General features: G+C 47.5%; 1 protein-coding gene across 1 annotated transcript; it reads left to right on the top strand.

Moving 5' to 3' along the window:
* Positions 1 to 2,679: 2,679 nt before the first annotated feature.
* On the top strand, positions 2,680 to 7,201 carry LOC100231339 (urotensin-2 receptor). Its single transcript, XM_002188269.7, has 2 exons — positions 2,680 to 3,124; positions 5,484 to 7,201. The coding sequence occupies exon 2, from the start codon at positions 5,625 to 5,627 to the stop codon at positions 6,771 to 6,773; it is 1,149 nt and encodes a 382-aa protein (XP_002188305.4). The 5' UTR covers positions 2,680 to 3,124; positions 5,484 to 5,624; the 3' UTR covers positions 6,774 to 7,201.
* Positions 7,202 to 14,441: the final 7,240 nt, after the last annotated feature.

Below are 14,441 nucleotides of genomic sequence, written 5' to 3'. Positions count from 1 at the left end.
TTCTTGGTGATGATTCGATGGATTTCCAGGAGAATTCTGCTGTGATTTTTGTTGTTGATCTCAAATGCTTTGCAATAAAGAGAATTCATTAACATTTGTCTGTGACCATTACCCCAGCTCTCAAAACTCTTGACAAAGACATAATCAGACTTTAACTGGAAGTGAGGAAAATGTGACATATTACCCAAGCCAAATCCTGTCCCTGAAGAGCTTCTCCAACAGACACTTGTGAGAGCAGCTTTTCTCAGCATATGGAGGGAAGCAGTGACCTCTTCTGCCTCCCAGAGCTTGCTGCTTTCCCCCTGATGATTACACTCACTGCAGCTATTCCAGGAACCAAAGAGAAGGTGAGGAGGGCAAAGGATGAAGAAGATCAAATAGCACATCTCAGACCTTGCAAATAAAAGTGTAAATGGGGCTGTGAAGACTGAGAGGGCAACTGTCTCCACAAAATCGTGGAGATGGCTTGATTTAAAGTTTAAAGAGGCAGCTGTGCCATGTTGGCCACAGTGTGAAATGCAAAAGGCTGCCAGAAAGCCACCAGTGTATGTGAATTAGCAGCACCCAGCTATAAGCACTGCCCAAAGAGCTTTAGCCCTGCTCAAATCTCTCCTAGGAAAAATGACCTTCCTGCTCCTCCTGGCCACACCATTCCTGATCCAGGAAGTTGGATCTTCCTCAGAAGACAGCCTGAGCAGCAGCTCCCATCCCACACTTCTCCAAAGATTTCCAGGGGCCAAACACAAAAAGCAAAGTCAGAGCAAAGCATGTACATTTGAGTGTTCAGGCCGGGGTTTCTCAGCCAGCTCTTGCTAGAGCTGCTAACGTAAGATCTATTTTCACTGTCAAATCCAGCTTTCACATGGATTTGTTCTTAAGCCAAGATCTCAAAAGGCTGTCTCTGAGCAGAGCCCAGCTGCCCAACTGTGGGGACAGGCACAGCCAGGGCTCACCAAGCTGTCCATGTTCTTCCACCAAGCTGTCCCAGTTTGGAGCCAAACTGGGCTCCCACTGCCCTTAGACACAAGATGTACCTCCAGACTCCCAGGCTGCAGAATGATTATGGCAGCAGCTCTCTGGGCACAGAGAGCAGGCACAGACTTTCCCAGGCATTTTCCTGAGAGAAGCAGAGAAAAGAATGATCAAAACAATTATTGTCTCGCTGCTGCTCGGTGTTTGTGCCCACATGGAATGTGCTGTGAGGTTTTTTACCCACGGTGATTGCTGGATTGGATTCTGGTGATGGTGTTTTGGATTCGTTGATCAACTGGATCCGTGTGTGTTGGGACTCTTGGCAAAGAGTCACAGGTCTTCTAGTGAGTGATAATTCTTGTTAGTGCAATATAGTGTAATATAAATATAGTATAATATAGTATAGGATGAGATAATAATAAAGCAATAGATCAGCCTTCTGCAACCATGGAGTCAATGCTAATTATTACCCAGTTGGGGGCCTGTGGAGACAGTTGAGAACACAGAAGAAATGATCTGAGTATCCATGGAAAGAGGCAGAGGAGGGAGCAGCACTCAGGATGGATGTGCCAGGGCCAGTGGCCTCTCCCAGGAGCCCAGGGCTGAGAAGCATCACCTGCCCACTGTGGGTGCCCAGAGAAGCAGGCAATGGGCCTGCCAGCATCTCCCACACCCTGTGTCCTGCAGGAGACACCTGGGAGAGGTTGAGTGCTCCTCACCTCCCCCTGGCACAGATCAGGAGCAATTCCCTGCAGCCCTCAGAGAGAAAGCAGGAAACTGGGAGCAAGAGCAATCCCATTGTGTGCAAGCAACCAGCACAACGTCCAGCTGCTCACAAAACAATCCAGAGTTTTTCAGCACCTCCCAGCACCAGTCCCGTCCAAACACTGCTGGGCTGATCTCTGTGTTTGAGTACGTGATGAGTAATAAAATCATCGACTCTCCAAATTAAAGGGCAAATATCATGTATATATGTTAAGAGAAGTTTTATAGATTTATAGTTGTGTTTTACCCCCCTTGTGTTGTTATTATGGGGTGACCTGGGTATTTGGGATATTTGGGAGGGTCGGCTTGTCACTATGGCAACACATGACCTCTGAAAAAGATGTAAGGAAGTGATCTCTACCACTGAACAGCAAAGGAGTCGATGGACAGAACTTTGGGAGAGGACAAAGGGTTAAAAGGCGAAACCTCCATTGTGTGGATGAGCACATGGTGGGGAAAATCCTTTGCTCGCAGCGCCGTATTTATTTTCTCTATTCAGTCTTCTGTTGTAATTTTTGACAAGCTTTAATAAACCTGTTTAAAGTTTTTGAAAGTGAGTAGCATTTCTCACAAGTACCACTGGGGAAAGAGAACCACCCAGCCCCCGAACAACTTCGGCAATATTTTGTTCCTGCCAGCCTGAAATGTCTCGGATGCTGCAGTGTGTGACCCCACTGCACAGATTCATCTGTTGGTACGCCATCCAACCCAAATAAACTTCAGCTTGGCTTTGGAATGGATCTCCAAATCAAGGAGCTCTGCTGCTTCCCTCCCGCAGGAATGTGACCCTCCCGCAGGATTTTAACCCTCCCTGGCCCACTCTCCTTCCCCAGCCGTGCTGGCTTTGCTCGGGCAGCCTCAGGAATTCGGGAATTCGGGAATTTGGGAATTCACCCTCTCCATGTGCTGTCCGGAGGGTTCTTTGCCTTCCAGCGCTCCTGAGATGGAACAACTCAAACCTCTCTGGTGCCCAGAGCGGGGCAGGAGGATGCAGCTGAGCGAGCCATGCTAACCAGGCTTATCAAACCCTGCTGCTTTAAACAGGCTCTTCGCTGGCTGCAGCACAGCCATGCTATGCCTAACGTCACCGGGGAGCAAAAATAGCCGGCACGAGTGGAGGGAGGGGAATGAGAGTATTAAGAGCGCCCAGATTTCAAACATACTTGGCTGGCAGCACGCTCCCTTCCTGCCCTGCCGCTCCAGATGCGACACAGCCCTGGGATCTCTCGCTCTCTGCCCATGAAGAAGGATTCTCTTCTTTCTGTTTTTTCCTCTTTTTCAGTTTTTCTTTCTTCAAGTTCCAGCTTTGATACTACTAGATATATTTTTATTATTATTATTATTTTCTTTCTCGTAGGAAACATCATCTGCCGGATTTAAAAGCAAGGTTTGAGCAGGAGAAATTAATTTCTGTTTACAGCTGTAAATATGCGTGGTACTCCTGTGGGATGGTATCGTAGAGGGAAAGGCAAGATTGGCTGGGAAAATCGCCCGGACCGTAAGATGCTTGAATGGCTGCTAGCAATAACAAGCTCTCTGTTGTGTGTGCATGTGAGTGTGTGTTTGTGTACGAGAGCAGCATTGATGAGAACTTTAAAGTGATGCTAGGGCTCCCGATTTGGCTTAATTTTCCTCTTCTAGCTCTGTCTGGAGATGGGCAAAGTGTCTGAATGGAATTAGTGCTGTAGGAATTTTATGAATGGAGCAGAAGGCAGGTTCAGCAGAAGAGGAGCAGAGCAGGGAGATGCAGTGGGCTCGGCTCTCTCCAGCAGGAGCTGTCACTCCAGGGAACTGCACAGACAGGCACCAGCATGGCACAAATCTGCTACAAGTCCCTGGGACGCCAAATGAGGCAGCTGCAAGGAGGCAGCACCTGAGGCACGGAAATACACTGAAAATGAGCTATCACCAGCACACCGAGCCGAGAGCTGCATGTGGGACCAGCTCCGGGCTCAGCTGGAGCATCCCATGCAGAGCTGTTCATTTCTGTGCCCTTCTGCTCGTTGTGAGGCAGAGGAGCAGCCACAGATCCTGGAGCAGCTTGGAAGTCATTTTCACTGCCAGCTCGGACACCAACATCGATAAAAGGGACAATGAGGGAGTGGGACAGACTGGCCACACCTGCCCTACAGCAGAAGGGCACAGCAGGAGCAGGACGGGGAAGATTTGGAGTTGCAAGGGCCAAGAAATGGATCTTGATGCTGGTGAAGCTGTGGAGACCAGCCCAGACTAGCACTGTCCTGAAGGAGCACCGAGCACTGCAGAACCACGCTCCTCTCTCACCTGCACTCGAGGGACTGGGGTGGGACATGGGCTCTGTGTGTTTCTCTGGTTTTTCGTACTTTTATCCCAATTGCTAAGTGAGGGGAAATCTCCCTCTGCATTCGGTTGTCCTCTCTTATCCAGAGTTTTTTGTGACATCTCTGCAGCACCCGCCATCCTCAGCAGGTAACAGGGAGAAGGTGAGGGCTGATCATGAAGAGGATGAAAATTGTCCATCCTCAAGGGCCACAGAGGTCACTGACAGGGTGACACAAGGGCAGCAGGGGACTGTAATGCTCCTGCCAGTGAGACAGTGGGAGGAAAGAGGAAAAGGAGTCAGAGCTGGTGAGGAGGGAAAGGGACACCTAACTCAGTGGGAAATGCTGCAAATTCCCAGGATTAAACAAATCCAGCCTGCCCAGTGGAACAAGGCAGAGGGGAATTTTTGCCTGCTGAGCCCTATAAGGACAAGGCTGCCCAGCACCTCTCCTCCTCTGCGTTTTCCGAAGAAAAAGAGACAGCCTGAGTGCTGTAAAACACAGTGCAAATGCACTTCTGTATGCAGTGACCTTTAGGATGGCACAGGCTTTTGGTATGCCTTAAAATCTGGGCATTTTAGCTACTTCTTCAGCTTTCTCTGAGGAAGGTTTGCTCTCCTTTTGCCTACACCCAGAATGAATTGAGAGCAACAGAGTCCTGATTTGTGCAGCACTGAGTCTGAGCTAAGCAGAGGCTCCCACCTACAGATTTTCCTCACATGTTGCCTCACACCTCGCTGCTCAAGGCTGTTCAGGCAGGTTCACACCCAGCTCTGGCTGAGACAGATCTGTTTTACAGACACGTGGACATCTCTGGTGTCACACTGGACAGAGAAGGTGAAAAACCCTGTGTTTACAGACACAGAAATCCCACAGGGAAACTGCACTTTGCTTTATGAAGTGCCTTTTTCTCCATCACTCGAATGCTGTTTGAAACTGCAGGACAGAGGAGGAGCTTCTCATTCAAGGGAAGCTGCTCTGTGAAAACGCTGCAGGAATGCTGGACAGGACTTTGAATGCATCACTACCTCAGAACAGGCAATTTGACTGCAAATGATAAATCTGAAGTTTGTTTTCCCTTTTTAGGGGTCTTCCACTCCTTCAGAGTTAAGAATGTGGCAAAGAGGTTTAAACAATCATGCTGATGGCTCTAAATCATTGTTATAAATTTAGGAAGGATGTTTTTTTCCTCCAACCCCAAACTAAGGACTGCAATAAGTAGTTCCAGTGATCCACACAATCTTTTTTGTCTCTTTTCCATGGACACAGCTCACAGCTGGGCTCTTGCAATGACAGCACCAGCCCTACAAGAGTGACCTCAGTGCCAAAGACCTTTGGTACATTCAGGCAGTGCAGATACGTGCTCAGGGACAGCTAACTTCTAAATGAACTTTTATGTTGCTCTGGCAGATTTCTAATATGTTGGTTTTGATGTCTTTTCTCTAGTGGAGAATGCAGATGGTCCTTGGATGAGACACTGCTAAGAAATGGTTCTACAGCTCCCAGCAGCCGCGTTTCTCGGAGCAGAGAGAACCCCCTCAGACCCCTGTGTCATGAGCAAAGCTTCTGGCATTTAAACGCAGGAGGATGTCCCTCAGTGACGAGCTGGAGAGCCACTTCTCCGCCACGCCCTACATGGTGACAGACACAAGTGAGGACAGCGTGTTCAGAATCAGGCCCAACGCCTCCGCCAACGCCACCGGGGATGGCGCGTGGGCCGCGGGCTCCACGGAGGACATGATTGCCATCTGCACCATCGGGGCCATCCTGTCGCTCATGTGCGTGGTCGGGGTGACAGGCAACGTCTACACCCTGCTGGTGATGTGCCACTACCTGCGCTCCTCGGCCTCCATGTACATCTACATCATCAACCTGGCGCTGGCCGACCTGCTCTACCTCCTCACCATCCCCTTCATCGTCGGGACCTACTTCATTCAGAAGTGGTACTTTGGGGACGTTGGCTGTCGCATCCTGTTCAGCCTGGACTTCCTCACCATGCACGCCAGCATCTTCACCCTCACAGTCATGAGCACGGAGCGCTACTTCGCCGTGCTGAAGCCCCTGGACACGGTGAAGAGGTCCAAGAGCTACCGCAAGGCCATTGCTGTGCTGATCTGGCTGGTGTCACTGCTGCTCACCCTCCCCATGCTCATCATGATCCAGCTGGTGCAAAGGGACAACAAAAGCATCTGCCTGCCCACCTGGAGCAAGCTGTCCTACAAAGTCTATCTCACCATCCTTTTTGGCACCAGCATCGTGGGCCCAGGGGTGGTCATTGGCTACCTTTACATCCGCCTGGCTAAGATTTACTGGGTGTCCCAGACTGCTTCCTTCAAGCAGACCAAGAGGCTGCCCAACCAGAAGGTGCTCTATTTAATCTTCACCATAGTGCTGGTCTTCTGGGCTTGCTTCTTGCCTTTCTGGATATGGCAGCTCCTCTTCCAGTATTATGAATCCTTCCCTTTGTCTCCCAAGGTGATGAAGAACATTAATTACTTGACAACCTGCCTGACCTACAGCAACAGCTGCATCAACCCCTTCCTCTACACCCTGCTGACCAAAAACTACCGGGAGTACCTGAAGAACAGGCAGCGGTCCCTCAGCAGCAGCAGTGGGTACTTCCAGAGGAGGAATCGTTTCCAGAGGATTTCAGGGAGATCCCTGTCCACGAGCAGCCAGCACTGCACAGAGACTTACGTCCTTGCTCACGCTCCTTTGGGAAACAGCAGTGCCTGAAGGTAAAATCTATCTCCAAGAACAATCAATACTGACTTCAGTGTTGCTTTGATTTAAAGTGTACGTTGTGCAGGCGAAGCCCTGGCAGACCCAGAATGTGAACACATTTAGTCCAGAGGCTGTGCCGTGTGTCTGTTCTCATTTCTCCAGTGCCATTGATTTGATGCTAGCAGCACTCAGCTGAACAGCTATCTAAATAGCCTTTCACTTTTTATCTTTATATTTTATAGTGTATGTCTCCTCAAGTAGCCATCAATAATGAAAGCCCGTAACAGGGCCATGATTTTTAATAATATCAGCTGTCTCATAACGTTTTAAATTATGTTACCCCATGAATGCTGTAGTTTTCTCTTTTTTTCTTTAGCAGCAGTGCTAAATTTGTAGTTGTATGAGGACTGAAGACAATGAAATAAAGAAAAAGCAGCTGATGTTTGTGACACACCATGCAGTTTTGCATTTGGGGTAGGACTGGACAATGTGGATGACACATATCCAGGGTTGCTTGTCCTCATTTGGGTGATACTCACACTTATTCTGCACTCCTGTCTATGCACTGGGCTGGATTCTCCAGTCACACAAGTGTGTGCAGTGGAGTTACACCGTGGTCCTTGTCAGCAGCACAGGCTTCCCACGACAGTGCCACAGGCAGGGAACACTGAGCATCTCTACAGCACTGACCCCAAACACCCATGAGGAGCAGCATCATCTGTCCTGGGCAAGCATTTCCACCCTCTGCCCTCCTCTGAGGAGGAACTGGAATCCTCTGACGTGGCTGTCCTCAGGGAATCTGCTGGCAAACTGCAACATCCAGCCTGAAGCCCCACCAAGTCCAGGAGGAAAGGACAGAGGGAGAGGAGGGGGTTGAGGAGATGTGATTTTCCTGGGCAAAGCAATGTTCTCTGCAGTGCTTAATGCTCCCAGTTATAAAAGTGCTGGTTCTTGGTTAGGGAGATAACTGATTGCCTTCACTGGAAGTGATTTTGCCTTTCTGCTACAAAAACACAGTCCTGCCTACACCAAGAATTCGCTGCCTGTCCTGGCCTTCCCCAGTGATAAGGCATAATTAGTATAAATATATAATCTGTGATGTCTGGAACTTCCCCAGTGAGTCTAAAATACCTTCTCTGGGATGCTGCCAACATCCCTTCAGGATTCCTCTGCTTGCAGCAGCCCTGCTTCCTCATTAGCAGGAGGATGCAATGCCAACACAGCCAAGGTACAGAATTAGAACCAAATGAATGCTGAGCAGCAAACTCAGAACTGCAGTGTGAAATCCCTCTGGCAGTGAGCTCTGTTTGCTTAGACTGAGCCTGAATTTGGGATTTAACCATCTATTCCCCTTCAGGGTGTTGAAATGGTCACTGCTCATGGGCACAGGGCAAGATCTGCACACAGCCTCCCTGGGGAATACACGTGGAGAAGTCATTGTCTCTTCCATGCATGGGTTTGAAATTTGTTATGAATGGGGGAAGATTCACACATGAGAGAGTGCTCTGGTGCATGAGTTCTGCTGCTGAACTGCTGCAGGAGCTGGAAGGGCCTTGCTATGTTCCCAGCCCCATCAGCAGTGCTCCTGGGCTCAGGGTGCTTTACCTGCAGCCTGCTTGCTGTGCAGTCTGCCAGCAGCTCCCACTGACCCCAGAGACTTCCCAGAATCACAGGATCACTGGGTTGGGAGAAACCTTCAAGATCATTGAGTCCAACCCAGCCCCAACCCCTCAACTCAACCCTGGCACCCAGTGCCACCTCCAGTCTGGTTTAAACACACCCAGGGATGGGGATTCCACCACCTCCCCAGGCAGCCATTCCAGAACTTTATCACTTTTCTGTGAAGAACTTTTTCCTAATATCCAACCTATATTTCTCTTGGCGTAGCTTGAGATTGTGTCTCTTGAAGGGAAGGAATACCATGGATTTGGCCATTTCTTGTTTCCGAGCCCCTCTGGGCTTGGAGACACGTTAATGAGAGACCATTAGGGAGAAAAAGCACCTTCAGCCCTCTGTGAGGGAGTGGGAGCCCATGGATGGGGTGAAGAGGTTTGTTATGGAATCACAGAATCCAAGCCTGCAGGGACAAGGCTCTGAGCTCTTCCCAAGCAGGTGAGTCCTGTCGGAATCTGTGATATTGATGATTCCGAGACTGCAAAAAGTCTCTGTCTTTCAGCCCCATTGGCAAAGCAGAAGCCATAATTCGTCTGTGCTGGTTTCAAGGTTGTTTATTCTGTTTATCTCTAACATGTTCTGCTGCCCTGCCGCAGCTCTGTCCTGCAGGGCAGCGTGTGGGGCTCTGCCCTCAGTGGGATGGTACAAACATTAAATACCACAAACTACCTGTGCTGGATTTACAATAACGTGCCAATATCTGTCACCTACGTTGGACAGTGTGTCCCCAGCCTGAACCAATAGAAAAATGCCAACCCCACAGTGAAACATGGAGGGCATGAAGAAGGAGAAAAAGGACAAGACACACCCAATTTCCTCCATCCTGTCCCCTTTGAACCCCTAATCTAGAATCCTAAAATTTTACTTTTGCACCTGTGCCACACTTAATTATCACTTATATCAAACCCTCAGAGCTTGTAATTGATCCTGTAAGATTGAAAACTCTTTTCCATGGACAGAGATCACAGACAGTGACTCTGGGGGCTCTATCCAGGGGGTTCCTGACCCCTGCCAGGGTCCCAGACCCTCCAGGGCAGCCAGAGGGAAGCTCTGGATTCCCACAGAGTCCCAGCCCTGCATCCCAAACTAACTTCAGAGGGCACCAGCCACACTCAGATAACACCAGGGAGCTGTTCTCTGCCTGAAACCAAAGAGCAGCTCAGCCCCCAGAGCCTGTGAATATTAACAGGGGAGCAGGAGCAGCCGAGAGAGCCAAAGAAGGAACTGCCTCCTCCAATACATGGATTAATTGTGTGCTTAATGAGAGCTGCAAAATTAGTGTGCCCTACTTATTCCTCCTTGCACAAACCCACCATCAGTTAAAGACCCAAGACCAGCCCTTTGCCTAAATTAAATCTGAAATTGGTGTGAAATAGAGGTGTGTAAACATGTGGATGTGGGCTTGCATAGCTCACACCTGGCTCTATTTGTTCATTTTTCCCTGTGGGATTAGGCCAGGAGTTCTTCCATGATCCCAAATCCTTAAGTCCCCCCATCTCTGAAGTGTTTGATGTCCCACAGACGGAATCACCAGCTGAATAGAAGCCAAAATGCCAACATTTTTGCCCTTTTATGCCAGGAAGCATTAACAATGTCTCAAAACTCATTGAAAGTGTGGTTGTAAATACTCCAGAGTTTTCCAAAAGGGCCAGGGCAAGGATCAGTGCTCCTACAGCTTGGAAAGGCCAGGTACCCACTCTGGTGGCTGAAACAGGCAGCAAAGCACAGCTGGGGCCAGGCAGTGTTCTCAGCTTTGGTCTTTGCCAGAAAAGGATGACGTCTCTGTTTACCCAAATGATTTGCAAATCCACCCAGAAATTTGAGAATCCTTCTGGAAATTCTTTTATTTCTTATTTTTCCAAATTCTGAATTGTCTCATTTCAGCCTTTAGGAGGCAAAACAGCACAATTTCTCACCTCTAGATGAAGCTCTAGCCATCAGTTTGCTTACACTTAATTTTAAAAAGCCTTTTTCCATTTTGTTCAGACCACAGGACTTTTGTAAGAGTCCAAGTAAGAAAGCAGAGAGCAGCTGTGCATCCCTCTGCCCAAACTCTGCCTGGACAGGGTGGTCCCTACCAAACTGCCACCCCTGCCCAATCCATGGAATCACAAACCTCCCTCCTCACCTGCTGCTGGAGCCTGATTTAAGCTCAGCTTGAGCCCCCTCTTTGTTCCTGCAGCCCAGTGAGTGCAAGGCCACCTCCCCTGCTGGGACACAGCCAGTCCAGGAGCTCCTCAGCCTCCAAGCACCCAGAAAAACCTCAGCACAAGCTCCCAGATAGGATCTGGGCAATATTTTGCACATTTTTGGTTCACTTGCAGCTCAGGATGAGCCAGGCTGGCTGGGTGAGAGGTGGAATTTATGGAGCACTGTAGCTCTTGGTCACCAGCTCAGTGATTACCCCTCAGGGCCAGGGGCTGAGGGCTGGCATGTGTGACAATCTCCAGATTGGATTTGGCCCTTTTCTGGCTTGGAGATGGGCAACTGAGAGGTGTTTTAAAAACTTTTATTCCATTTTTGGTGTTATGTGAAGGGCGAGACAATACAGATGTTTTAATTCACACCATCACAATCAAAAGCCAACTATTTTTTAATTACAACACATTATAAGTGTTTCTTAACCTATCCATTTTAACCACACCATGTTATAAACATTTAAAAACCAATCCGCTAAAATTACTCCTCATTAGTCTTACTACAATGCATCTTTCATAGTTCTATTCCTCCAAAGTATCTAGTCTTATTTACAAGACCATCTTTTAAAACTTATTCCTGATTCCATTTCTCTCAACAATGTCTATCCTACTCTATAACATTTCTAACCCAACATTTCTTATCTCAAAATTTACATACAAATACCAACTATATAAACCTTCTATCAAGCTTTAAAAATTCTCTACAAACTCATTTCCCACATCAGGTGATTCCCTTCTTTTCTCTGGGGTGTGTGCTCAGAAACTTCTCAATTCAGTGTTGGCTTCAAGACATTAAAAAGAGAGGCTGAGCAGAGCTTGGAGAGCAAATCCATCCCTTGGCAGAGCTGCCTAGAAAAAAACATTTCTCTGTCCAGTGCTGCCCCTTGGGCATCTGCTGGGGCTGCCACACATTTCAGGATGTCTCCACTGAAATGATCTGCCCCAGCCACGTCTGAGCAGCACACTCAGACTGGCTGGTCTGGGGATTTTTCTTTCTCAAAATGCACAATTAAACCCTGAGAGCTCCACACAGCCACTGCTCCTTCTCCAGATCAAACTCCAGCTGTCTGTCCAAGGCAACAGTGAAGAATTCATTGAAAGAAAAATATCAGACCTTGTCTTGTGCTTGGCAGCTTTGCTTTAAAGTGACATTTAGGCACACTGGATATTGTCCTGTGCAGCCCTGGAGCCAGGCCAGCTCTGCAGGGGGATCTTTGCCATCTATTTACTGCACGAGCTGCCATATCCTGGAAAACAGTGTCAGTTCTAAATCATTCTGACCACTTTTGCACCTCCAAAATCAGCATCTTATCTGCAAGTCCTGCTTAGACCTGATTTTCAGCTCAGGAGGCTGTTCCAAGCATATCAGAAGTGTGGTGGAATCAAGTTAATCAAGGAGACAGAGCAAGAGCAGAGAATGAATTCTGCTGCCAGAATATAGAGGGGTATTTGAAAGTGGGCTGGAAATGGCAAGGCAGAGGAAAAGCAGGTGATTTTTTGCTGACTCCCAGTTTTTCAGAGTAGTAAAAATGAAAATTCACTACAAATATTGAGGAAAAAGAAAATCCCACATCTCTGAGTGAAAGCTGAGCAGCAGATAAATCCAAAGCAGCAAATAAATCCAAAGCAGCAGATAAATCCTAAGCAGCAGATTAATCCAAAGCAATTCACTTTCATTCTGGCTTCCCAGGAATAAACACCCCACCAACATACTCAAAGATCAGGGAATCCACCTGTCAAAAAGTCAGAGTTTTCTCTGCACACTGAAGGCTTGCTGCTAAATCCACTTTTCCCAAACATTTATCACCTGTGAAGCCATCTGTCTGTGAGAAAAGCACATGTTTTTGTCAAAAGAGAAAGTGTAAATATCACAATTTGCGTTTCAAAAGACCAAACCACTCAAGCATGCATAATTGCAACTGTTATTAGCTTTAATTACATGTCAAGTAGCTGCTGTTATTAGTTCAAAGCTGTCTAGGAAGATGAAAAAATAGCACAATAAGTACAAATATATATGAGAAAAATCAGTGAAATAACCTGCCTCAGTGATAGAGTGGAACATCCCCTGGCACAGGAGCAGGCAGGACAGGATTTGCCACATCAGCTCAGACTGTTAGAACCATCCCTGGCCAATTCTGGCATCTCCCTTTCATAGACATCCTGGAAATCCCATAATAGAGTTAAATAATTCATTGGCTTCAACTGCAGTTCCAGCCACAAAACTTTTCAAGACTTTTTTTTTTTTTTTTTTTTTTTTTTTTTTTTTTTCAGGTACCAAAGGCAGCACAAGGGGCGCACCCGCCAATGGACAGAGCCTCAAAATTAATTAATCCTTGTGGGAAAGAAAGTCATTGTCAGGAGTGAGGTGTGAGCATCAGTAAGGAAATTCTTGGAGCCCTATGAACACGAGAATCAAATATTATAACAAAGGTTTCTAATTCTTAATCACTATTTCACAAAGGGGAAAAAATCTTAAAAGGAGGGAGGTTTCATCCATACCCCAGTGGCAACAGGCACCCACATGCTTTGGGAGTTAAAGTAGAAATAATCCTTCCAAGGATTTCCTTTCCATGCTGAATTTGGTGCCCAAATCTGAGCACACTGGGCAGCAGAAGTGCACTTTAACTTTTTCTGTGTTTGAGTTTATTTGAAACACAACAGGAAACACAGGCAGCAAAGCCTCCTGCTGATTGCTTGGTTCAGCTCATGGCTTGCTGCTCAGAGGAGAGTGTAACATAATTAATTCATTAACTGCAAACATTCTACAAACGGAATCGCTCCATGTTTATGTGAACTGAAAAATGTTTATGTGAATCTGTGTTTGTGTGAATCACTCTGGTCCTCTCTGGTATCCTCAGAGGAGAATTTCCTGCAGGATCCAGAACAGGGACAGTTAAAGAGCTCAGTTCTGAGCACAAGGCACAGGGTGACACTGATGCCTCAGGTTTTAGATTTTATATTTTTCTGTGCTGCTTTAGTGTGTGGGTCTGGGCTTCGTATCAGGGGATGGTGAACTCTTGTCACAGAGCAGGGAGAAAAAACAATTCTTCTCTAGCTGGGAACCAAGGAGAAATGAACCAAATCTCAGGCCCAAGAGCACAAACAGCGTGAGCTGAAGAGAGAAAAACAAGCAGGATGGGACTGCCTGGGCTAAAGCTGGAATTAGACTATGAACTCCAAGGTGCAAATGGAGCAGAACTGATCAAAGTGAGAGATCCCATGAGCGCTCGTGCATTTTGGGACGATGATGAAATGGGAACATTGATGAAATTGGAACACTGATAAAATGGATCCAACTTGGGCAGCACAAGAGCCAGGCCAGGGCTGCACCCAAGATGAACCAAAATGGTCCCAAAATGCACAACTGCTCACTGGGGCATTTGTCCTTGGTGCCCAGCTGAAGCAGGAATTGTTTTGTCTCCCTGCTCTGTGACAAGAGCTCACCATCCCCTGATACGAAGCCCCAGACCCACAAACTAAAGCAGCACAGAATCTGAAAAATATAAAAGCCAAAATCTGAGGCATCACCAGGACTCCTTACTGGCAGTGCACAGTTGTGTGGTCAGCCTGTGATGATTTTCAGGGCTGGAATGTGCTAAAGTCAGAGAGCTGAGGTCTCATTTAGGTTTAGGGTGTCTAGAGTAAACACCTACAGCTCTAAACCACAAGAGTCTTTGCCACAGCCCTGAATTTCCCCAGTTTTGTATAACCGTAAATTCATCATTTAAATAGCACCCCGACTGAGATTTCAATGAGCTAAATATATGAGAAATAAATGTCCAGGCCCATCTATGTTTTTCGGTGTACA

This window comes from Taeniopygia guttata, chromosome 18 (genome assembly GCF_048771995.1).
Source record: "Taeniopygia guttata chromosome 18, bTaeGut7.mat, whole genome shotgun sequence".
Lineage (NCBI taxonomy): Eukaryota > Metazoa > Chordata > Aves > Passeriformes > Estrildidae > Taeniopygia > Taeniopygia guttata.
Note: the sequence above shows the minus strand (reverse complement) of the source record. Positions and strands in the feature narration are given on the sequence as shown.

Bases quoted from the DNA above. Each gene is read 5' to 3' on its own strand.
- LOC100231339 (XM_002188269.7), top strand. From the start codon at position 5,625: ATGTCCCTCAGTGACGAGCTGGAGAGCCACTTCTCCGCCACGCCCTAC.